This window comes from Leopardus geoffroyi, chromosome C3, assembly GCF_018350155.1.
Source record: "Leopardus geoffroyi isolate Oge1 chromosome C3, O.geoffroyi_Oge1_pat1.0, whole genome shotgun sequence".
Lineage (NCBI taxonomy): Eukaryota > Metazoa > Chordata > Mammalia > Carnivora > Felidae > Leopardus > Leopardus geoffroyi.
In genome coordinates this window covers 146,398,864-146,423,435 of record NC_059338.1, presented here as the reverse complement: position 1 = coordinate 146,423,435, position 24,572 = coordinate 146,398,864, and the positions used below count along the sequence as shown (strand labels likewise).

The 24,572-nt window shown below is 45.1% G+C and overlaps 1 protein-coding gene across 1 annotated transcript in view; it reads left to right on the top strand.

Annotated features, from left to right (window-relative positions):
- Positions 1 to 1,665: 1,665 nt before the first annotated feature.
- Positions 1,666 to 24,572, top strand: part of XKR4 (XK related 4) — a 419,625-nt gene continuing 396,718 nt past the window's right edge. Inside the window, exon 1 of the mRNA XM_045455233.1 lies at positions 1,666 to 2,777. Within this exon, the coding sequence (XP_045311189.1) occupies positions 1,957 to 2,777 (821 nt within the window). The 5' untranslated portion in view covers positions 1,666 to 1,956. The remainder of the gene's footprint in view (positions 2,778 to 24,572) is intronic.

Here is a 24,572-nt window from a genome sequence, read left to right as displayed (position 1 = left end):
CCCTAGCACCACCAGATGTCCGGCGTGGCTATTTCTACGCGCAGAGAATTTTTCCCCCTGCATTTCTACTTCATGATGCTACTAATTAAGAATGGCGCACACACTAGTTCAAATGGAGCCTGGTGTCTACAACGGGGAAGGAGAGGAGGGTGCTATGTTTTGCCTCCAGACTTAGAAGACCACAAGTGGTGCTCTTAATGGCAGTGTAACACGTGTTGCCTCACTTCCCTCTGGTCTTAAAACATGTGAGTCACAGTGTAATTAAAGAATTACACTCTCTGTCACTTACACTGCAAAAGTTAAGCGAGACAAATCAGACTAAGTTTTCTGGCTTTAAAAACAAAATGAGGATCCTACGTGCGTTGGGTTTTTAAGGATCTTTTTTTTTTTTTTTTCAAGCCCCCAAATATCCTATATTCTCGTCGTTTCTCATTTGGCGAACCACTCCCATGACAGATTTGATTCACTCGAGTCATTTCTGGAGTTGGGGGACCACACCTCAAGTCCGTAACTCCTACAGCTTTAAGAGAAGGTAATTCTCCTTTTGGAGTAGGGGAGGTGGCGCCCGCTCGCGGCTCCGCCGCTGCCTACCTGCCGGCGGGGCCACAGTTTCCCGGGGTTGCCGGCCCCGCCCCGCTTCCCCGCGGCGCCGGGAGCCGCCGCCAGGGGTGCTGCGCTTCCCTCCCGAGGGAGGAGTGGGTGGAGGGCAGCCGCCAGGCCCGCCGCTCCCCCCGGCTCGGCTGCTGCCCGGCGGCGGAGAGCGCGTGGGGCGTGCTGGCCGGGCGACGTGGGCTTGGGTCGCAGAGGGGGCATGGGCCACCTCCCCACCTCCCGGCTCCTGGCGCCGGGGTCCACCGGAGAAGCCCGGCCCGCACCCTCCCCCGAGGGCGCCGGCTGGGGCTCCCCGCGGACCCGCCCCCTCGCCGCGGCACTCCAGGCCGGCGGTTCTGCGCTGCGCTCCGCGCCTCTGCGGGCCCCGCACGCCCTCTCCCTTCTCAGCTCTCCCGAGGCCGGGCACACCCACCGCCGCTGCCAGCATTCGGGGCCCTCGTGTCCGAGTTAAACCCCGTCTCCCAAACCGTCGCCAGCCCCAGCTGCACACCCAGCCCTGGTCCAGGTACCCGCAGATGAGAGCGGCATACAAAGAGGCCTGCGCCCCCTGAGCCCCCGCCGCCGCCGCCGCGCCCGCCCCTGCCCGCTCTTCCTCGACCTCCGCGAGGGCTGGACGCCGAGACCCCTCCTCTCGGCGCCCTCCTGCCCCTCCCCCTGTGTCGTTCAAATCCACCCAGCGTTCCCCCGAAATCCTGTGAGCTGGGGGCCCTCGGCCGTCCCTCGTCGACCTCTCGGCCGCTGCCCCCGGCCCCCGGGACCCGCCGGCCGCCCACCCCCACCGCAGCCGCGAGTCTCGGGCCCGGCCCCTCCTCCGGGGCCCTCCTCCTCCTCCCTCGCCCCTCCCGAGCCGGGGTGGGAGCGGCGGCAGCTGGAAGAGAAGGGATGAGGTCATCCTCTCCCTCGGAGTCAGCTGGTGGAGGAGAGGAAGCGGGAGGAGGGAGCGCGCGCGAGGGGAGGAGAGGAATGTGCAGGTCCGAGGAGCGCCGCGGCGGCCGCTGCTGCTCCTGCTGCTGGCGGCGGCGGCGGCTCGGGCGGCAGCCGCGGGGCCGGGACGGCGAGGAGCGCGGGCGGCTGGCAGGGGCGCGCGCGGGGCGCCGCGAGCAGCTTGGCTCCGCGCAGGCAGCCAGGCGGCGCTCCTGCCGGCCCCAGGCGCGCCGCTAGCCCGGCCCAGCGCCCAGCCCGGCGGGCGGCGGGCGGCGGCGGGCGAGCCGGCGCAGGAGCAGGAGGAGGGGGAGCCGCGCCGCCAGGGAGGGAAGCCGGGGCGAGGCGAGGAGGTGGCGGGAGGAGGAGACAGCGGGGAAAGGTGTCAGATAAAGGAGGGCTCTCCTCCGGTTTGGAGGCATCATGGCCGCTAAGTCAGACGGGAGGCTGAAAATGAAGAAGGGCAGCGACGTGGCGTTCACCCCGCTGCAGAACTCGGACCACTCGGGCTCGGTGCAGGGATTGGCTCCGGGCTTGCCGTCGGGGTCGGGAGCCGAGGACGAGGAGGCGGCCGGGGGCGGCTGCTGCCCGGACGGCGGCGGCTGCTCGCGCTGCTGCTGCTGCTGTGCCGGGAGCGGCGGCTCGGGCGGCGGCTCCGGGGGCTTGGGCGGCCCGGGCGGCGGCGTTGGCGGCCCGGGCGGCAGCGCGGCGGGCTCGGCGGCGCTGTGCCTGCGCCTGGGCAGGGAGCAGCGGCGCTACTCGCTGTGGGACTGCCTCTGGATCCTGGCCGCCGTGGCCGTGTACTTCGCGGACGTGGGCACGGACATCTGGCTCGCCGTGGACTACTACTTGCGCGGCCAGCGCTGGTGGTTCGGGCTCACGCTCTTCTTCGTGGTGCTCGGCTCGCTCTCGGTGCAAGTGTTCAGCTTCCGCTGGTTCGTGCACGATTTCAGCACCGAGGACAGCGCCACGACCGCAGCCGCCTCCAGCTGCCCGCAGCCTGGAGCCGATTGCAAGACTGTGGCCAGCAGTGGGTCTGCAGCCGCGGAAGGCGAGGCTCGTCCTTCCACGCCGCAAAGGCAAGCGTCCAACGCCAGCAAGAGCAACATCGCCGCCGCCAACAGCGGCAGCAACAGTAGCGGGGCCACCCGGGCCAGCGGCAAACACAGGTCTGCGTCCTGCTCCTTCTGCATCTGGCTCCTGCAGTCACTGATCCACATCTTGCAGCTCGGGCAGATCTGGAGGTACCGTATCAGGGGTGGGGACGAGGGAGAACTGCTATTGCTAAGCACAGATCATCCTCACTGCTTTGCTTTTGCACGAAAATCCTTTAGGGTTGCTGTGGTAGTAACCCTAGTCACACTCTTTCAGTTTGTGGGGTTTTTTTTTTTTTTTTTCTTTTTCTTTTTCTTATACCGGGTTTTGCATTTTTAAGATTTGTGATCACAGCCTAAGGTGGGAGGGAAGTGAGAAGCAAGAGACAGGCAGCAAAGTGGTTTTGATCAACCCATCCCTCCCCTCTGTGTCCCCACGCTGCTTCACCAGCTTCTCTCTGTTTATATGCTACCCCCTCCCCATTTTTAGTGATACTGTTTCAGTGGCCGGGAGAGGATTCCTGTCACATCTTCTAAAAATCCTTTTTTATTATGTTGAATTTGCGGGGTATATTGCCCTTTGGATGGCTTCTTTTGTTCCCTGTTGCTAATTCTAGTTATATGGGAATTCTTACTGCTCAGAAGTACCCACATTGGAATGCTCACTGGTAGGAGAAGTACTGTGCTCCAAGTAAAAAGCTTAGTGGGCAGACGGCTTGTCCTTTTTTGGAGAATACCGACACCTATATCTATCATCTATATTTATATCTATCTCCAACCATGAGTAGGTTCACTTTTATGATGTCTTTTCTGCTTAGCTTGCAATAACTCCACATTCTGATTTCTCACATAACTAAGAAACCTTAGAAAAGGGGTGGCGCGTCTTGTAAACTTTAATCGGACTTGGCATCTTCATTGGTCGCTCTGCTACTTGTCATCTGATGTACCAAGTCTTTTTACACAGATATCACTTCCACTTAGACACTGGAATACAAAGCTAAACTCTCTGGGCAGAGGGAGCCGTCATTTGAGCGGTCACTGCCTAGCTTTAGGAATATCATGAAACAGAGTGCTCAGAAGTATGCAGTGTAAGTAAAATGAGGAAACTTCCTAGTAAGCGCACCAATGTGGGGCTCACGTGCTGGTATGCCAGTGTCCTTTTCCATTTCATTTGTAGTTATCTTTGTGATAAAGGCTTTATAAATCATTAAGTGTGCCGAGGACATGTTTCCCATGTGGAAACAACTCAGAGGATTTGTCGAATGGGACGAAACGCTTGTTTTCTTTGCGGCGAACGATAGTGTTTTCGTGGAGAAGAGTAAGGGTGGTTATTTTGCAACCTTTCCTGGGACTGTCGTTGCTTTGTGAAGCAGGATGAACATTGCCATAGACGGCAAACTTTCAAATTGCGAAACTTTTTTTTTTTTTTTCCAAACGGATACTTTCTGGAAAAGTGGTATAGGAGAGGCAGTCAGACCCGTCGGTGTTGGAAAGCTCCATAGTTTGGACTCAAAGGACTTTGAAATGTCAGTTAAATGTGATAGCTGTATGTTCCATGAATGACCATTATGAAGCCTTATATGCAGCCATTATTACATGAAGCCATTCAGATTTGATGAAGAACTCAAATGTTCACACTGATCGCTGAAATTGTTTAGTGGTGAGGTGCCTATGATTAGTAGTTTCCATCTGATAATGTGGAAAATGAAGCTTACACGCTTACCATTCCATTTGGTGACTTTTGCAAACCTTGTGCCGGATTTGGAAATCACTTACTATTCGATCACCTTTGAAATGTCTAGATGTATGTAAATAATGCAGCCACTTCTCTTATTAGCTGAAGAACTGCCCGTGCGTCCTCCAGATTGATAGTTTATGAAAAATATATTATCAAATTCTGTGACCTGAAAAATAATTTTCATTATCATTATGTTTACTAGACTGTCGAAACCAAACATTTTCCCGGTTGAAAATTGACATTTAGTTATCTCAGGAGATAAAATGCAGAAAGTGAGAAATAATTAGGAAAAGAAAAGGGCCCACATACATCTCAGGGAGACCACAGCCACTGGGTCAACTGGCCGTACAGAAAAGCTGATCTAGGAGGCGGAGGGAAAGAAGGGTAAGGTCAAATGCACAAGGAAAGTCACAGGCTGTCTGAAAAATGCAGTGACCCACCCAACTCTTAGAGAAACTGTGGTTACACAAGACTCCTTTTGTTAAGTATTTCTACAGGGTTTTGAGGTTTTTTTCTGCTACTGCATGGTTCCCTGGGAGGAAGTATTGTGGAAAATATTTTCAGATATTTGCCCACATTTTCAGAATATTGTGTTTAACACGTAAGTCTGAATGATCTAATCCACCTGTTCTTGGATTCTAGTTACGATATTCGGGGGGCAGTGGGGTAACTTGATGGAAGTATGGTCTAAGACTCACCCTCGTTTTCTCCTTATAAAGTATGTTTAAACAAACTTTAGCCTAATGTAGGAAACTGGAAAGGGATCGGAAAATTCATGGAGTTTAACACTCAGATGCATTCTAAATTGTTTCAGCTTCTCCGAGTGTAGAGTATTGGAATGCAACTTTGGGCAGTAGGTCCATCTTTGATAAGCTGGTGAAAGGCAGTTCATCACAGATTGTTGTATTAGATCATTATCTTAGACCATTAGGATTCTTTAAATTAGGAACACCCCTCTGCTTCTTCTAGCTTTTCTTTTCAGTGCATTATGCACAAATGTTGCAGAAACACCGAGGTACTGAATGGTTCAAAGCTCAGGGGCCATCATTCCTGTTTTAACATGCTACTTTCTGAGATCAATAAAATAGATTTTAGCTAGGTTGCTAACTGTCCCTTGTATTTCCATGAAATTTTAGTTATTTTAGGTAAGGGCAAGGTTCTAAAAGCTTTCTGTAGATACAGTCCTTTGAAATAACATCAACGTGTTTGCTTGTTCAGAAATAGCTATCTGAAACATTTTGGGCAAGATTTGAATGTATTTATACATTTATTACAAATGCAACTGCTGAAAGCAATGATACATATTCATTTTAATTAAAGTTTACTAATGGGAAATTAATGGCGGCTTTTAAAGTCACAAGAGTTGAGGGGCGCCTGGGTGGCGCAGTCGGTTAAGCGTCCGACTTCAGCCAGGTCACGATCTCGCGGTCCGTGAGTTCGAGCCCCGCGTCGGGCTCTGGGCTGATGGCTCAGAGCCTGGAGCCTGTTTCCGATTCTGTGTCTCCCTCTCTCTCTGCCCCTCCCCCGTTCATGCTCTGTCTCTCTCTGTCCCAAAAATAAATAAAAGTTGAAAAAAAAAAATTAAAAAAAAAAATAATAAAGTCACAAGAGTTGATTCTGAGAAAGAGCCATTTGAAATAATGAAGTGAGCTTTTGCTACCATGTGAAAAGAGCAATCACGACTTTAAAGGAAATGTGTGTGCAAATGAACAAGTATTTTTTTTCTTGTTCATTTCAGACGAGTCCAGAAGTTACTAAGAGTGAAATCTAGCCAGTGGAAATCACAAATGCCCAGCTGGAACAGTTTTTAAGTCTTCGCACCCATAACCAATTGTATCTGGATGCCTTCTTCCTTCAGAATTTATGACTTCCTCTCAAAATTCTAACTCGGTTTTTCCCGTGTACGCGTGTATATACTTTTTTGGTTGTCTTCTAGCAAGCAGGCATACTGCATACAATAAGTGAGTAGATGGTAGAATGGGGAGTGTTTTTAGTCTTTGACTGTTTTGGTTTTTGTTTCCGAATGTCTATCATGAGAGTCATGTGGTGACGACCTGGTGAAAGAACATTTCTACTCTTCTCATGCTTGCTATTCCACAAGGTATGACATGTGTTCCATATTCAAATAAATTGGAAAAGGGCAATTGGAAAAGGGCAGCTTAAATGGAGTTAAACAGATCTCTCTACAGCAGGACTTCTCAGAGCCTTTAATAAGCTGATATGCAAAAAAAATAAATAAATAAATAAAAATAAGCTAATGTGTAGTTACCGATAACTTTGCAAAGGTATACTTATTAAACACTCTTGTGGCACACAGGGAACTTTGAGTAATGCTGTTCTAAGTCGTTCTTAAATCTGGCCAACCATGAATAATAATAATTTCATATAGCACTCGAAAAATTTACAAATGTTTTTATATTCTTTATCTCAACTACGCTTTACAAGAACCTAAGAGAAAAATCATTAGCATCTCTATAATATGAGAAAAGTGGCTCAGAGAATTACCCAGCTATTATGTGACATAGCTAGGAGTCAAAGCCTGGCCCACCATACCCAAAGTCTGTGCTCTTTCTGGATCAGTTTGCTGCCTCCAAATGCCAGCTTGGATAATAATGACAACATTGTGTAACAGTGACACTTGACCTTCACTAAGGATGGCAAAGTGGGAGAGGGAGCTGCGGTTTAGACGGGGTAAGAGATGTGTCCAATAACACACCAGTAGTCAACCCCGCCGAATAGGGCCTGGGGCTCAGCTTGTCTGACTCTTAAGTCCAGTGCTCCTCATGCTGAGCTTGCGACATTAAATCCCAGTTGGGTAACAGGGTCTTGCAGTGGCATTAATGATTAAATGGCGCGATGCAGGTGAATGTGTGGAAAGTGCCTTGCAAATGATAAAAGAGGTTCTAGCAATCAAGAATGGGTAGGGAAATAGCATACAGGTTACACCTCCGACCACTGAAAAAGTACTTTATCGATTTGGAGTTAGTTCTGAATTCTGATATAGGTCAGGCAAGATTGATGCCCTTTCCTCAGTTCATTGAATGGTTACTTTTCTGTATATTTGTGTTTCCCTCTACTGCATATTAATTAACTTATTCATTCTGCATATAGTGAGGACTTACTCTATGCAAGGCACTGTTCTAGTTATTAATTACCCCCAAATGAATAAAATACACATCATCTTTTAAGGATTCCATTGTCTGGCGAGGAAGACAGAAAAACAAACAAACAATTTCAATACAAGGAAATAAGTACTAGGAAAGAAACAGGAACCTCAAACCATCTTAGTGATTCAGATGAGACTCCGGAGGAGGGGATGTTTGAGCAAAGGTTTGAATGAGGAGAAAATCTGCTGTCCGAATAAAGCGGGGCAATGGCTGCAGAGCCTTGGCTATGACTTTGTGTAAAGGCATGGGGGGTAGGGGTGGGGCGGGGAAGAGAGAACAAGGCAGGTAAAGTGTGTCCTTTGAATAGAGAGTGAATGAGCGATAGTAGCTAGAGAGGAGGAAGGAGAATTCCTTGGGTAGACAATGAAGGGGATTTAGATTTTATTCTGAAAGCATGGAGGAATCCTGGATTATAAGAGCCAGGGAGGGGAGGGATTGTTACAAAAGCGTTAAAACATTGTTTTAGCCGAAGGAATGGCGCGTAGTTCAGTTTCAGAGGATACGTCATCAGTTCCTTTTGGATTCAGTCATGTCTTTTTCATTTGTTAAAATTCGTTGATTTTAAAAAGGATCAAGTTTGGATGTAATTGGAGTGCCTAAGTAGGCTCAACAAGTTGGGGAGTGCTTTTTCAGAAAAACAGATCGGTTGAAATTGTTCCTGGATTTATGCCAAAGTAAACTCTTTTTTAAAAAAAATTTTTTAATGTTTATTAAGTTTTGAGAGAGAGACCAAGAGACAGAGTGGGAGCAGGGGAGAGGCAGAGAGAGAGAGAGGGAGACACAGAATCCAAAGCAGGCTCCAGGATCCAAGCTGTCAGCACAGAGCCCGATGTGGGGCTTGAACTCACAAACCGTGAGATCATGACCAGAGCCGAAGTCCACCACTTAACTGACTGAGCCACCCAGGTGCCCCTATGCTAAAGTAAACTCTTGGCAAAAGTTTATTTCTGGCTACCTCTGGAAGAGATTTTCCTTAGGATACGGTGGTCTTCGTGTTATTCAAATTTACGTTTCCTTGTCCTTGGAAACTTGTTCTTTCTGTTTTTGTAACACTTTTTTAATTTTCCGAGGGCTTTGATCTTCAGAGTAATCTCTGAGGTAGCCCTTTCATTTTGCAAATGTGGAAATTGAGACAGAGAATGTTAAGTGTGTTTTCTGTCCAGGTCATATAGTTCAGCACCGATTCTAGGTTAGAATTCGGTACCGATGTGGGAGGGGAAAAAAGGCCACATGAGAAAATCATTGATGAGATTGAGGGTCCTTAGGTAGAAGAGAAGGCTGAGAAGTTAAGAGCTCCCTGGTAAGTACTGAAGGGTTGTAATGAGGGCCAGGCACTGGACTTGGGTGTGGGCCCTCTGGGGTAAGATGGACAGATTTTGAGTCAATGTAAGGAAGCAGTTTTTAGCTAGTCAAAGGCATCCAGAGATCAAGTATGATTCCTTATCAGCAGCGAGTTCCCCAACACTGGAGTGTCTAAGCATCATTTGGAAAACTGGACGCAGAGTTGTAGCAGAAAAAACTTTTAAGTATCATGCAGTGGGTTGAACTAAAAGATCATCCTCCAGCCCTGAGGTTTCATGACAGTTTCCATCATTAATTACATGCTGCTCCAAACATAGTAGACTGATCTTTGCTTTCTCGTGGATGGAAGAAGCAGGAGTTTGCTTGGAACACTGCAGTTATGTTACTTTGAGATCTGTTCATTGGTTTATGGACCCGCTATCTTCCCTAGAGCACCACAAGTCTCTGTAACATCCTTGAGTGCTGGCCTTGCTATTTAAATCTCTGAGTTACCTAACAGATATAAATCCACACACAACCAGCAGTCCTCTGTGCATGTACTGTGGCTTCTCTATGTGTTGGAATAATTTATGCATAAATCTATGTGATAGATATACTTATTTCAGTATCTTTGCAATAACTAGTGCAAAAATTGTATTTTTTTTCCCACTCACTTCAACCATATACTGTTTATTTATAAGGGTGAAAACGGATTTTATGGTTATTACATTCTGATGGAATTTGCCGACTTCCTGCATAGCGTAGTTAAAAGTATCTATACAAATGGATGCTATCATTTTTGAACAGTATCCACAACTCCTTGGCTCAGTAGCTTTGAAGGTCTTTGCTCAGTCACTTGCAAAAAATTCTTTAATGTTTGCGTATCCAAGTACACATCTTGCTGTTAAACGTGTTCTATACTTTACAGCTTGAGCGAAATCGTTTACCTGTGATATTAAATAACACCAACCACTGGGTAACCGGTACAGAATGATTCCCCTTTGTCTGAACTCACTGGCTAATCCAATTAGCACATTGCTTGACTTGCTATAGAATTTGAATGACACCCTAACTAGGCCCATGGAAGCAAGATCAGGAATTAGAAGTTTTAGTCTTAGGTGTTATCAGACACAAGGTGCAGTGTGGTACCAGTCATGAGAAAGTGCTTGTCAGGTGTAATCTTATAAAATAGTCGTAATGTGTTGAAGGATGTCAGGGAAGAACAAATTCTGTTGAATGGCGTTGCACAATTCTGACCACCACCGAGTGACTTCCTTCCGGCTATATGCCGGTGTCGTTGGTAATTGGTGGCATGGCCGGTCAGGAAGGAAGACCACGGGCCCGTCCTTGGGAAGTTACTCCAATGGTTGTGGAGGTTCCATGCTCAGTGAATATTTACTGACCTGTGAATGAAGCCCAGGCATTATTCCTTCTTCTCTATGAGAAGGGGGCTGTTTGCTTCTTGAGTTTCTAAGGGTGCAGCGAATCAGAAGGGGTGTTGCTATCTAGAAACGATATCCCTCCTTGCCCCAGCTCTTTTTTTTTTTTTTCTTTTCAGATCGCCAGCATTAAGGAAGTGGGGATAAATTCCATAAAGTACTAGTTCTGCTCAGAGAAAGATGCATCCAGAAGCCCAGCTTGGCATTTCTGTGCTTGCTGATGGAAAAGGCAGCCCGGGAAAGCTTTGGGATAAAACTTTTTCACTTTCTTCTTCCCTACACCTGACTGCCTGAGGGTATATTTATGTATGGAATGATTTTGCTCTTTCCGGTGCTTCTATTTGTCTATGCAAAGAAGGTTTGTAGCTTCTGCTATTACTCGTGCCACTCCCGTGTTTGCCATGCTTCTTACCACCGTAAACCAGTAATTTCACGTCTAGTATAGCCACAGAACTAATCTAGATTACCGGTTGCCAAGGAAACTAAAGAAGGGTTCAAGTGGAAATAAATCAGTCCAGAGGTTTTCTAGAGGCAGTGATCTGAAGGACAGCATTACTTCCTTTCCAACCCTAAGATGATGGGTCCCAGTAGAATATCGGTGACGGATCTTCTTTCCAGAGGCAGCTCCTTTGGGGGCAGTGGACTAGGTGAGGAGTCAGAAGAGATGAACTGGCTGCTTGATAGCCCAGACCCCAGGCAGGTCACCTCAGTGCTCTGGGCTACGTGTGTCAGCATGATGGCAGAGTGCATCTCCCTGGGTCCCCGCAAAGTTTAAATCTTCATTTGGTTTCCTCCTCCCGAGCCTTAATTTTCTATCTGTATGATGTGATCGGTCAAAAAATAATATTCAAGGTTCCTTTCCAGGTCCAAAATTCTGGTCTTGCTTTTACTATAAATTCTTCCTGTTTACCCAGTCCCCAGGGTAGCAGCACCACAAAGTCTGTATGTGTTCTTCCAAGGACATCATCGTTAATAGCGTTTCTCTGGTTACCTACAAGGGACTTTCCAGAGTTGATGATATTAGCGTCTAACATCTAGGAACTGGTATGATCCATACACGTAGACAGAATCTTAAGCGTGTTCGTGTAATGTAACTTACTTTGTGTCATTTCTGAATTTTACTTACAATCAAATAACACCATATTCATAAAAACCCGTATCTAAGTATTTGACGCTGATGTGGGAAGTGTTCCCATATCACTAAACCTAAGGTATCTATCATATAGACCTGGGAAGCCAAAAATACTGTTTCCATTTCATGTAGCGAGGTAGGCACAGTTGGGGTGCTATGATTAGCAAATAAAAACAATGCTTCACTGGCTTATAAAGAACTATACGTTATGTCAACAAGAAGGCTGTTGTCAGAGCTAGGTGGGCTTTTAAATCAAAAGCCTGTCCTGGGTTACACTGTCCCTGATTTAATATGGTAGAAATTGAATTTAAACTCTAAACAAAGACACTGTATCCAGGCCTGTCCTCATTAAAGAATAGGGGTCTGTCACTCAGAGCGCAATGCATTAACCTTTCTTGGATAGGAATTGCCTGGATCTCTAGGATGTTAGCTCTCTGTCATGAAGCTGAACAATTTTCAACCCCACGCCAACATTTCAGATATTTAATTTTTAAAAAAAAATTTTAAGCATCTATTTTAAAATGATCCGAAGTGTGTCAAACTATTTTTTCTTCTTCATGATTCATAAGTAGGCTGTTTGAATCAGTTCTACTTCTTTTGTTTAATTTATGCACATGCCCTGTTTTCCTGCCAGGGGAATCCTTTTATATAAACAGAGCAGTGGGCAGTGTGTGGGGCGGGTGAGGATTAGTCAAACAGAAAATCATGCATATATAGAAAAAATAGGATCTACAGTGAATACGGGTCTAAAAAGACTTGGGATGACTTTGATTTGGCTTCTTACCAAGTACACTCGGACAAAGTCACCTTTCTGAACCACCAGTCTGAGAGATTTCATCCATATAAAGAGCAGTAGGACTTCGGATGACAGTCGTGAATAAAGATATGGGGATTCTTTACAGTTCAGGTCTTTTTTCAGTAACAGAGAGCCAATAATCAAAACAAAGGTAGCCCCTGTAGCTGTAACAGTAACAAAGTGATCCTCCATTATTTCTACCGTTGGTTTATGGCCCGGCCACTGGATCGATGAAATGGTAACACTGAAGAAGTAAATGATTCTTTAGCAAAGCGGGGGAAAGGATTTGCAGAGGTTTCTTTATTTTGGTACCTTTTCAGCTCATTAATTAATTTCCTGCTTTACAAAAGTAAAATTAATACCAATTATTTTTGTAAATGTAGGTCAGTTTCAGAAGACTCTCCAAAGAGATTTATAGCACTTGGATCCATTATTCTACTCTAAATTAGGAAGTACGTCCCATAGGGTTTCATATTTCCAGGGGACATATTACTATTAAGAGTAGCAGTCACAGATATATCCTATAGGATTTTTCTTGATTTGGTGATGGTTGGGTTGGAAAAATTGAGTTCTACACAGCAGCGGGTAATGTAACACTATTCTAATGAAAGCATAAATATTATGTGTTCATATTTCTGAAAAGTAGTCAATAGTTATTAGTTACTTAGGGGCATAATATCTACCTACTTTATTTTTTAATGTTTACTTATTTATTTTGAGAGAGAGAAAGAGGGGGAGAGGCAGAGAGAGAGAGAGAGAGAGAGAGAGAGAGAGAGAATCCCAGGCAGGCTCCATGCTGTCAGCACAGAGCCTGATGCGAGGCTCGAACCCATGAACTGCAAGATCATGACCTGTGCCAAAATCAGGAGTGGGACACTTAACCGACTGAGCCACACAGGTACCTCTCTACCTACTTTAAAATAAGGCTGGAATCAAATGAGTAAGAGGGAGGAGACCTGAAGTTTCTGTCAAGGAAGCATGACCAAATACCCTGGACTCTATCATTGAGATCCACTCTCTCATCTGCTCATAGGAGATGAGGGTATTGAAGATCAGGCATGCATTTATGAGCCCTGAGAGAAATTTGGCCACGAGAGAAATGAACAAAAATGGAAAATTTTGTTCCAAAATCAGAGGCTGAAATTTCGATCCCTGGTAGTGTGAGTGGGAAAATTGTACTGACAACCATTTTAAAACTCATCACAGCAAAGCTTAAAGCAACACTTCACTAGGCAGACCAGACAAGATCCATTAGAGGAGTTTGTTCTAGGAACAAAGGGGCAAAACTCCAGTTGTGAAAATAGTCAGGTTTAGGTTAACTGGATATTGAGGGCACCAGTGGGGTGTGTAGTCTGAAGGTGTTTGACCCGAGAGTCCTGGGTTAAAACACAAATCAGAAGTAGGTATGAAATCACTGGCCAAGGCACATCACCACTCATGGTAACATAAGAGAAACCTGGGAATCCAAGTGAGGTGCAGAAACAAACTTGTTAATAGTAAAGGTAGGTGAGAATCTGAAATCAAGGGCATCACAAAGGCAAACTATAACTGCTTCAAAAAACTAAAGGGAAATTTGCTTCATTTATGTTCTCGTTATACAATTTCTGCCTGGTCAGATGTTGAGAGTAAGGGTACAGGCTGGACGTCTAGTTCTTTTTTTTTTTTTTTTTTAATGTTTATTTATTTGTTTTGAGAGAGGGGTGGGGAGAGGCAGAGAGAGAGGGAGGAGAGAGAGAATCCCAAGCCGGCTCCGTGCTGACATGGGGCTTGACCTCAAGAACTTGGGCTCCCATGAGATCATGACCTGAGTTGAAATCAAGAGTCTGATGCTTAACTGACTGAGCCACCCAGGCATCCCATGGAGGTCTAGTTCTGATGGCAATGAGGGGAGGTCGCAGAGCTGGGATGACGGGTTCTCACTCAACTGCTATTGATATGTGCAAATTCATTAGCAGTCTATCAACTAAATCACGACTTGGTCACTGTAATCAGTTGTTGAGAATAGAACGATAAAAAATAAGTGACCACAGTGATAGCCTTTCGATCGTGGATTCCACAAACATGTGTTTGAAATCATCATAAGGAGGACATTTTAAAAAAGAACATGCTCTCCTAGGGAAGGAGGCAAGTCATGTTCATAGCACCAAATCTGTCTGTGATGTTGTGCCAAGAGTGGAGCTATCACCTTACAATACAAGGTAGGATCTTCAGCCAGTGCAGCCACATCACTTGGAAGTGTGTCAGCAACGCAGAATCTCAGGCTCACCTAGACCCACCTAGTGAATCACGACCCATAGTTGAACAGGATCCCCCGGGGATTAGTATGCACATTGAAGTTTGAGAAGCAGACAGGGGAGGAATCCCCTTCAACTGAAGTGGTGAAGGAAGATTAATCTGTGCTGGATATCAACGGAAAATATGGTCGATCCAGATGTGTTAACGGGCTTTCTCACCAAAGTCAGCTCACCCACTAGGAAAGCAAGGGCTGGTACTTGGAAATGGTAACAGTGGGATCTCCTTATAGGCAATACTATAAACAAAGATGTGAAATCTCCCATTGACAAAGAAAGTGAAAGGTTTTAATAAAATCTTTATGAAAAATCCATTACTTTATAGTTTTGTTGTTCACAACCAAACTCTAGGAAATTAAGTCAGCACATTGGCCACCCATCTCTCACAGTTCTGTAAGTCCTCATGCCCTTGGGATGGAATGGACAAGGCGTGGGGAGAGGGGAAATAGGTAGACAGTAAGGAAGGCGGTGCCATCAGAGTAAGCAGACAGAGGGGAGAGATACAGGGTGGCTGTTGCTGCCAAGCGGTAATGATTGCTGTCTGTGCTCAGACAGGTGGAGCTGGGCTGTTTGTGCTATTCCTTCCTGTTCCGAAGTTTCTGAAAAAGCAGCAGCCCCGAGGGTGAGCAAAGGACATCACCCTCCCTGGCTGTCCGGACAGTGGGGAGGGAGTTCAGGTTGTGGGCGTCTCTCACCCCCAGCTTTTAGTCTGATAGGCCAAGGAGCCTCTGCCTCTGCAAAGGGAAGGAAGAACGAAGGGAGGAAGAGAAGAAAATGGAACTAGGCCTCCAGGCCCGCAAGGCTAGGCCCTGGCCAGGAGTTAGCGGGATATTTTTATAAAATAATACAAGAGACGTCTGATGGCCAATCTGCTTCATGCAGTTCAGTCCCTCCCAGTGACCCCAAGACCGACAAGGCCAGCGAGATCATGGGAGGATTTCATGCTTTGCTGTTTGTCATCCTAAGTGAGAAATAGGACATTCAACTTGAGGACAAAATACGTCCGTGTCTGTGGTGAAGAATGAAAAGAGAACGTGAACTGCACCTTATCAAATGCATGGTTGTGTAAAGGTATTGCCAGTTGCCTTAGTTCATACCACACAAAATAGAGAAAGGCGGACCTTCCCAGAAATGCTTCTCTTCAGAGTAGTAGTTTTCTAATTTCCCTTTCGTACAACAGCTGGTGTTGCTATGCTGTCGCTTATGTTGCTAGGGCTCCTTCCCCCATCTATGTGCTAGAGTGTGATTGTTTCCATCAGTGTTCTTTAAGGGTTTCCATGGAGAGTGACTAAGTTAATTTTTCTAGGTTTGCGCCATCAGTAGGTGTGGTCACCTGCCAGGCTCGAGACCTGCATAGCTTTTCAATATGGTGGCCCTGAGCGGCACGTTGCACGTTGAGCATGTGAAATGTGTGTTGCAAGGGTCAAATTCCCTGGGGACTTTGAGGACTTGGTGGGGGGGGGGGCAAAAAAGGGGATCTCACTAATAATTTTCGTATTGATTACGTGTTGAGCCGATAACATTTGGGATATATTGGGTTCAATAAAATATGTTGTTTAAATTAATTTCACCTGTTGCTTTTTATACTTTATAAATGTGACCACCAGAAAACTAAAAGTACGTGTGTGGCTCGCATGATATTTCTGTTGGGCAGGGCTGCTCTAGGTAATGTCAGGACTCAATTGTTGAGAGGGGAGAAGAGGAAAATCCTAAGTGAAATGGCTCAAAATACTAAGAATTTACTCGAAGTTACCATAGAAAGGGCAGTGAGTGTGTCACTGCAGAAGCGGGCTGACTTAATGGATTTTGCAAATAAGATTACCTGCTGGTAAAAACTTGACTCTTTGGGAGATAAAACCCCTAATGTGAATAAAGCCCATTGTCTTCCCTGCTTCCTGCTTTGCTTAAGGCCTAGTGACATGCTGTGCTTATTTGGTGGTTTAATAAATAGTATTTGGTCATGACAATAAGGACTAAATCTTTGTTAAGTGCTGTTCCAGCTTGCAAAGCACATTTACTCATATTAAATCATCTCGTCTTCTCGCCAGCCTCTCAAGGTAGGTGTTACCCTTGCCCTCATTTGAAGATGAACTCACTGAGGTTCAGGGAGGTAGCAGACTTGCCCAAGTGCACGCAGCTGCTAAATAGCAAGTATCAGCAGTCTAGAATCATGACTTTGGCTTCCCTATCTTGTACTTTCGCCGCTACGTCTTACTACTCTTCGTGGGGCATATCAGCTCCTTTCATAGACCTGACTGAACATACACGTGGGAAACAATATTCATGCTTTATTGACCTGGGCTAGGTTTCTGATAAACTACTCCCGAGATTGATATTTCACACCAAACTTCAAACACAGAGACCATGGATCAATTTTATCCATAATATGTCACTTTGATTTGATAACCTCCTAGTAAAATACATATACTTTCCATTGGGAAATGCATGACACTACAGAATCCTAAGTAGGCTCCAGCCCCGTGTGAATAGTATGTAATTAACCTGTATTTATATCCTCATTTTGCACGCAGTCATGCTTTGCATATACTAGAGTTCTCCTCCACATATGTTCACGAATTATGAATTCAGCTACAAGTATGCAAGGCAGAACCTCTCTGTCAGTCACATCACTTTCTCTGAGACCAGCAAGATTTACGTCTATGTGACACAACTTCAAATTCAAGTCCTAAACCTTGTCTCAGAGGACCAACTCTATACAAGTCTAGCATGTGCAAGTGCTAGAAAATTCATTCTCAAGTGCACACAATTCAAAATTTTCAGAATCAGACCTAACTAGCTTTTATAAAGGCGTTTCCAAATGTTTATTTCCAAAAAAAAAAAAAAAAATTCCCCTCTGCCTAATTTAAAAAATGCACCCCCCTCCCCCCCCTCCCCCACCAAGTAGATACAATTTGCCTTGGAAGGGCTTGCCAACTTCCGTCTGGTTTTTTTTTAATAGTTTTTTTTTTTGGGGGGGGGGTGGTGGTGAGGGTAGGCATTCAATGAAAAATATGCACTATGGTTTTTCTTTTTAGTTCAGTGGTATCTCTACAAAATGTAGTTTTTCCAGAGAGACCGAGTGATTTCCAAATGTGTTTTTAAGGCTCATGACATTCAATAGGTTCTGATCTACTGGATTTTTTATCCCAAGTATTAAGTTCTAAGAATCATGTATATCTATAGCATGGTTATTTTTCTCATGATTTGCTTCTGTGTGTGCCCCTGATCATGTGATTATATAGCTTAGGACATGCTGGAAAGCGCAGAAATAGTTTAATGAAACCAAGATGGTCTGGAGTAAAAATGCTTTCGTTCATTTAATATATGTTTGTGAAATATTCACTGAGTGCAGGCTCTGGGTGCACCAAGAGTCGCAAAAGGCACTCCCTGACTTAAGGGAGTTACCTGCCGTGCAAGGGTTATATTTGTTTATACCTCGAAGGGTGATACATCATCAACAATGGCGGGAGGAGAAATGTTTAGGGATTGAAGACGGAGGATTTCTTTCCTGGAAGCTTTCACGTGGGAGTAACCTTTGAGTAAGACCTCAGAGGATTCCAAGCAGAAAGAAAAGAAGGGACAAAGGTGGTCCGTGATGGGTTCTGTAAAGGACTGACGTGGAAGGTGTCAGGGAAAGAATATCAACAGATGAATTTTGAGTTTAGGACCAAACTGACCAGGACTGTGGTGCTTCCCTGGGGAATCTGGACTTGATTCCGTCGGTAAGTGTCAGCTCAGGGAGCAAGTTCAAGGCTGTATTTCCAAATGGTCGTTTTTTGTAAAATAGTATAAATATGGGGACTATCGGAGAAGGAAGTCTCCACTCTTCAGAGGCAGGGAAAAGATATGAATGAGGGTAGACTTGAAATTTATTTGGAACTTGCAAATATTCTATAATGAGGAAATGCACGGAAAGCACTTAAGTAGACTTGGACGGTTCTCACTGAGGATTCTGATAGTACTGGTAAGAACTCTATTTAATGAGCTATTGGAAAAGGCATAAACATAAACAGAGTTGGAAGCGTGTTAAATAAAGATGCTCTGTAAATGCGGACTGGGCAATTAAAAAAGATTTACCAGAGGAAAGCTAAATACAGTATAGGGGATAATTAATGGGCCTTTGACAACTCAGTAATAAGTACCCTGAACTTTTAAAATAGCGCATTAACATGTGTGCGTGTTGGAAGGAGGGTTGGCTTTTACAGTCAACGCCAGCTAGCTGGGAAGTTCCCCCACAGAAGTTAATTAGGGATTCCCAGTGAAGGAGCCTGCTGGTTAACCTCCTGAGCCAAGGGTGACCCCACTGCTATTCATTCATGGGTTTCTCACTGAGCCTAAGAGGGCTTTGGTTATAAATTCCCTTCCTTCTCCTCAGTTCCCTAGGCCCTAGATGCTATTTTAGCTTTTAGTAGGATTTACCTTTCTTAGTTTAGGAAATGAGCTTCGCTTTGTAGGTGGGAGAACTCCGACCTGGAAAGACCTCTGTAGGTGAGCATTCCCTGAATGGACCAGGCCATTCGCCATTAGGACATGGTGAACCTTTGGTACTTGGCTCAGTAAAGATTACTTGGAGGAAGGTGCTTTTGAGACGCAACCAACTTCTTTTATTTCTTTGTATCTTCATTGAACAAATTTAAGCAATGTTTTTTTTTTTAATTTTAATTGTTTAGTTAGTAGATTTTTTTCAAGCAGTTTTAGGTTTACAGAAAAATTAGATGGGAAGTACAGAGTTCTCAGATGCTTCTCACCTCCAGTTTTCCTGACATTGACATTGGATATTACTATGGTACATTTTTCTTTTTCTTTTTTTTTTTTTTTAAGTTTATTTTTGAGAGAGTGAGAGACAGAGCCTGAGTGGGGGAGGGGCAGAGAGAGAAGGAGACACAGAATTTAAAGCAGGCTCCAGGCTCTGAGCTGTCAGCACAGAGCCCGAGGCGGGGCTGGAACTCACAGACTGCCAGATCATGACCTGAGCCGAAGTCAGACGCTCAACCTACTGAGCCACCCAGGTGCCCCATACTATGGTACATTTGATATAATTTGTGGACCAATGCTAATACATTATCATTAGTGAAAGTCCATACTTTACATTAGCGTTTACTCTTTATCTAGTAAATTCTACGAATTTTGGCAAATGTATAATGATAGCTAACCACCATTACAGTATGTTACAAAATAGTTTCACTGCCCTGAAAATCCCCTGTGGTCCGCCTCTTCATCCCTGCCTACACCCAACCCCTGGCAACCACTGATCTTTTTTCTTTATCCTTAGTTTTGTCTTTTCCAGAATGTCATGTATTTGAAATCATGTAGTATGTAGCCTTTTCAGACTGGCTTCTTTCACTTACAGTATGCATTTAGGGTTCCTTCCTATGTTTCTATGGCTTGATGGCTCATTTCTTTTCAATACTGAGTAATAATTGTGCTACGGATTCACCACAATTATTCATTCACTTACCAAAGGCCATCTTAGTTGCTTCCAAGGTTTGACAGTTATGAATAAAGCTGCTACAAACATTTGTGTGCAGGTTTAGTGTAGATATGTTTGCAACTCATTTGGATAAATACCAAGGAGGACAATTTCTGGGTGTTATGGAAAGAGTATGTTTAATTTTATAAGAAACTGCCAAACTGTTTTCTAAGTGGTTGTATCACTTTACATTCCCACACTTAACAACTTTTGTTGTGCCCAAATCCCCTCAGCTGAGAAACAAAGTTAGTGAACCAGGACACAAAATGTTATTCTATTTTTTTTTTAACGTTTATTTATTTTTGAGACAGAGAGAGACAGAGCATGAACGGGGGAGGGTCAGAGAGAGGGAGACACAGAATCTGAAACAGGCTCCAGGCTCTGAGCGGTCAGCACAGAGCTTGACGCGGGGCTCGAACTCACGGACCGCGAGATCATGACCTGAGCCGAAGTCGGCTGCTTAACCGACTGAGCCACCCAGGCGCCCCACAAAATGTTATTCTAGATGGAGTGAAGGTACCATGCACTTGTCCAGGTGACAGATCAACTAAAATTTTGGAGTGGTTTCCTGATTAAGATCTATGCTGTCTAGACCTTTATAGATTAAGATCTATACACACTACATAATAATTCTTAAATGAGAAATGGATAAAATACTAGAAAATTTGTTACAGTAAAATACTACAATTAATCCAAGGATGCACTTAAGTAGCTTTATAAAATTAGTCTGCTCTATATCTAGATGCTGAGTTTGGTTTCATATGGATGAAAAAAAACCTATTGGAACAATATTTGTCTTTAAAAAATTTTTTTTAATGTTTATTTTTGAGAGAGAGAAACAGAGAGAGAGAGAGAGACACAGTGTGAGCAGGGGAGGGGCAGAGAGAGAGGAAGACACAAGAATCCAAAGCAGGCTCCAGGCTCTGAGCTGTCAGCACAGAGCCCAAAGCAGGGCCCAACTCAGGAACCGTGAGATCGTGACCTGAGCTGAAATCATATGCTTAACCTACAGAGCCACCCAGGCACCCCTATACTAGTCTTTTTTTAAATGTACCTTTGGGATTAGTGATTTTCATGAATTTATAAGGTTGCTCAATAATTAATTATTTCTTGAAAACAGAAAAAAAAAAAAAGCACAGCTTGTGTGCATACACACACACACACACACACACACACACACACACCCCTTCTGAAATACTTTGGAGTCCTGCCAGAGACTTGAACAATTACCCTGGGGTAGTAGCATCCTGATTTACTTACTCCTGCTCCGTTTGGCTTTTGCCTCCAATGGACTTGAATGAAAATTGTATACAAATAAGTGGTGAAAAATTGATTTCTCTACCTTTTAAAAGGCCTTGTCAAAATATTTATTTGAACTGTGATACTGTTAACTAAGATTGAGCAGAATTAGTTTTGTAATGTTTCTTTATTTTTATTTTTGTACTCTTTTAAAGTTTACTTATTTATTTTGAGAGAGAGGGAGAGTGTGAGCAGGGGAGAGGCAGAGAGGGAGAGAGAGGGAATCCCAAGCAGGCTCCACACTGTCAGCGCAGAGCTCAATATGGGGCTCGAACCTACAAACCGAGATCATGACCTGAGTCTAAATCAAGAGTCTGGAGGCTTAACTGACTGAGTCACTCACCCCTATTTTTGTAATTCTTAAAAGCAGATAATGAATTGAAATTTTTGTTCTCATCGGTTCATCAGTTCAACTAAAGCAACAAAGAAGATGAATGTGTTCATTTTCGCCTAAATTATATAATCAGATATTGTTCTTTATTCCTTTGTCTAATATATACTTTATAAAAATAACTGGATGTCAGTATCAAATGTCTTTGCATTATGTATAAACGTTCATTTCAGTACAGGTTCCCAAATTTGTCTCCATATCTCCACCTTTCTGGGTCTTAAAATTGTATACAAACATTTGAGAAACGGAACATTTTACATGCTATGTAAAGACAGTTCTAGTAAGACTGGCTGAGGACACCAAAACTTTACTAAGTTCATCAAACAGCATCAGTCATTCTATCTGTTGAGACCTCTTAGCTTGGAAAAGCATTGAGATGTTTGCTTCTCTGTCCTGAGCATAAACGCATGTCTGTTGTTTAAAATGGGATAATTAGTGAGCGGGCAGGGTGTGCCCCCTTCTCCCACCCCCCGCCTGGTTTTTTTTTTGTAATTAACAGAGAAATGCTGAAGAATCACTTTTCCCTGTGCTTGAAAGGAAGAACAAAGTTTTAATCCGATACAGATATGAAGGCTCTGAAATCTACCAATTTAAAAATAAGGATAAGATACAAAAACAATAGAAAAAGGAATGTGGTTCACCTGAACTCGACTCTAAATTCCCTGACTTGCAGGAAAGTGCTGTCTCCCTTTCCTTCTGTGTAAGAAATAATTAAACCTGCAGTCCTCTGAGCCTTTTCCTGTGGTCACCTGAGGGCCTCCTGGAGAAGGGAGAGGAAGAGGAACTGTCAGGATGGCAGAGGACTGGAAAGGCAGGGTGTGGGGCAGGCGTGTGTAAAAACCCCTGGTATTTACATACTGGCTCCATTTAGGGGATCTCCCTGGGTGTTAGTTTGCAAACTTCTGGAGCTTCCCAGATGAAATTCGCCATTGGCCCCTGGAAAATGGAGGGCAGGGAGGAATGGGAAAGAAAGAGGCAGACCCCACTGGTAGGTGGCCGTTTTCATAAGCAAAGGGAACTGACATATGCAAGGCTTGTCTTGGGCCCTAGCAAAATAAGTGGGTCTCTGCACCCGCCACGGAAGAAGAGGCCTTCACTGGGTTCAGTTAAGTACACACTTGTGTATTTCAGAAGGTAGTTATTCAGATTGCTTGGTTTTATCAGCCTCAGCTTCGTTTGTAAGTTCTGCCCTTTCTGGAATGTGCACTTTGCGGGAGCAGAAACTGATGTGTTCTCTGCAGCGTCCCCAGTATATAATATGGGTGTTGGGCACATTGTCATTTAACACATATTTGTTGATTAGATGCATACAATGGAAGTCAGCAAATTATTAGAGGATTTTATTTTCATTCCAATGAAAGGTATAGTCCTTATTTCTCTATGTTCTGTTTTACTTGTGAATGTAATCCGTGGATTAAAAAAGCATTTGAGGGGCGCCTGGGTGGCGCAGTCAGTTAAACGTCCGACTTCAGCCAGGTCACGATCTCGCGGTCCGGGAGTTCGAGCCCCGCGTCAGGCTCTGGGCTGATGGCTCAGAGCCTGGAGCCTGTTTCCGATTCTGTGTCTCCCTCTCTCTCTGCCCCTCCCGCGTTCATGCTCTGTCTCTCTCTGTCCCAAAAATAAATAAACGTTGAAAAAAAAAATTTTTAAAAAGCATTTGATGCCCAAGGTACCCCTTTTAGCATGCCTGACGCCCTCCCTATTGAATTTGGCAGCTGACATCAGGCTAGTGGACGGACAGGATTTCTGCAGAGTCAGGGCTGACTTTGACCCCAGAGGGTCGGCACCAGAACACGAGAGCCTACCAGTCTGCAAAGACACTGCGGAGTTAAGTTTGCCTGTAGGTTCCCTTTGGGAACATCTAGGAATGACTGCCCATGGAGAAAACTGTGCTGTCTCCCACTGCAGACCCGGGATGAGCCTGGCCCTTTAAGAAAGTAGAAGCTTTGGTCCTGCTGGTTACGTCGCCGCCCCTTTCCACAACCCCCCTGAGAAACCGGTCTCTGCATAATTGGCTCCGGCAGTGCCCCTCCCACAGGGGAGATCCCCTGGGGCTTCCTAGTGACAGCCCAGGTTTCCTACTCTAGGTGGTCCCGTTCTTAGTTTGTCTTGTGGAGCCGGAGTGAGCAAGAGATAACAATTGGCACCATTTTCTTAGACCCGAACCTGCATTTTCCATTTAACAGCTCTGATTGAACAAAAACAAGCGGCAAGAGTAATCATGGCACCGCGTCTTTTGTACCTGCTTGTGTTTGTTTATAGCAATCCCTCAAAGCGCCCCCCCCCTTTTGCCACTATCAGATGAATTCTCATGTTTTAATGAGGCCCCGTCTTCCCTCCCCCTCCCTCCCCAGTGCTACCATCCTTAGCTGTGCATGGTTCCCAAATGCTTCCCCTGACTTACTCCGCGTGGCTTGGGAGGCCGGGTCCACTTCCCCACACCGGCCACCGCGCTTTCTCTAGATGTGAACCCTTCTCCTGTCTCCTTGGTTACTTACTTGCTGTCACTGCCTGTCCCACCGCCGTCCCCTCTCCTTATCTCTTAAGACTTGAGCACAGGCTGCGCCTCTGTTCTTTCTCCCCAGCCTCTGCTTCCTGCAGAGCGGAAGGCATCCCTCCCAAGGCAGGACAAAGAGGCTCCCTCCTCCAGGTGGCTCTCAGTCGGGTTCTGAACCCCAGGGCTGCTACCTGACTTAAAAACCCACCGCTGTTAATGACATTGGTGACGCGGTGGTGTCCGTGATACGAGATACGATGTTGTAGGTTGGTGTAGCTTTTATTATCCTTTTCGAAGCATTCCCACAAACTTTCAAAGCTAAATGCGTTTTCGTGACCATTTCTTCTAGCACATCCTAGTGTTGAAACTCTTGAGAAGAGTTTTCAGCATCTGGAGAACAAGGACATTTGTGGTTTTACTGTGTTCTTCTCGGAGACAAACACT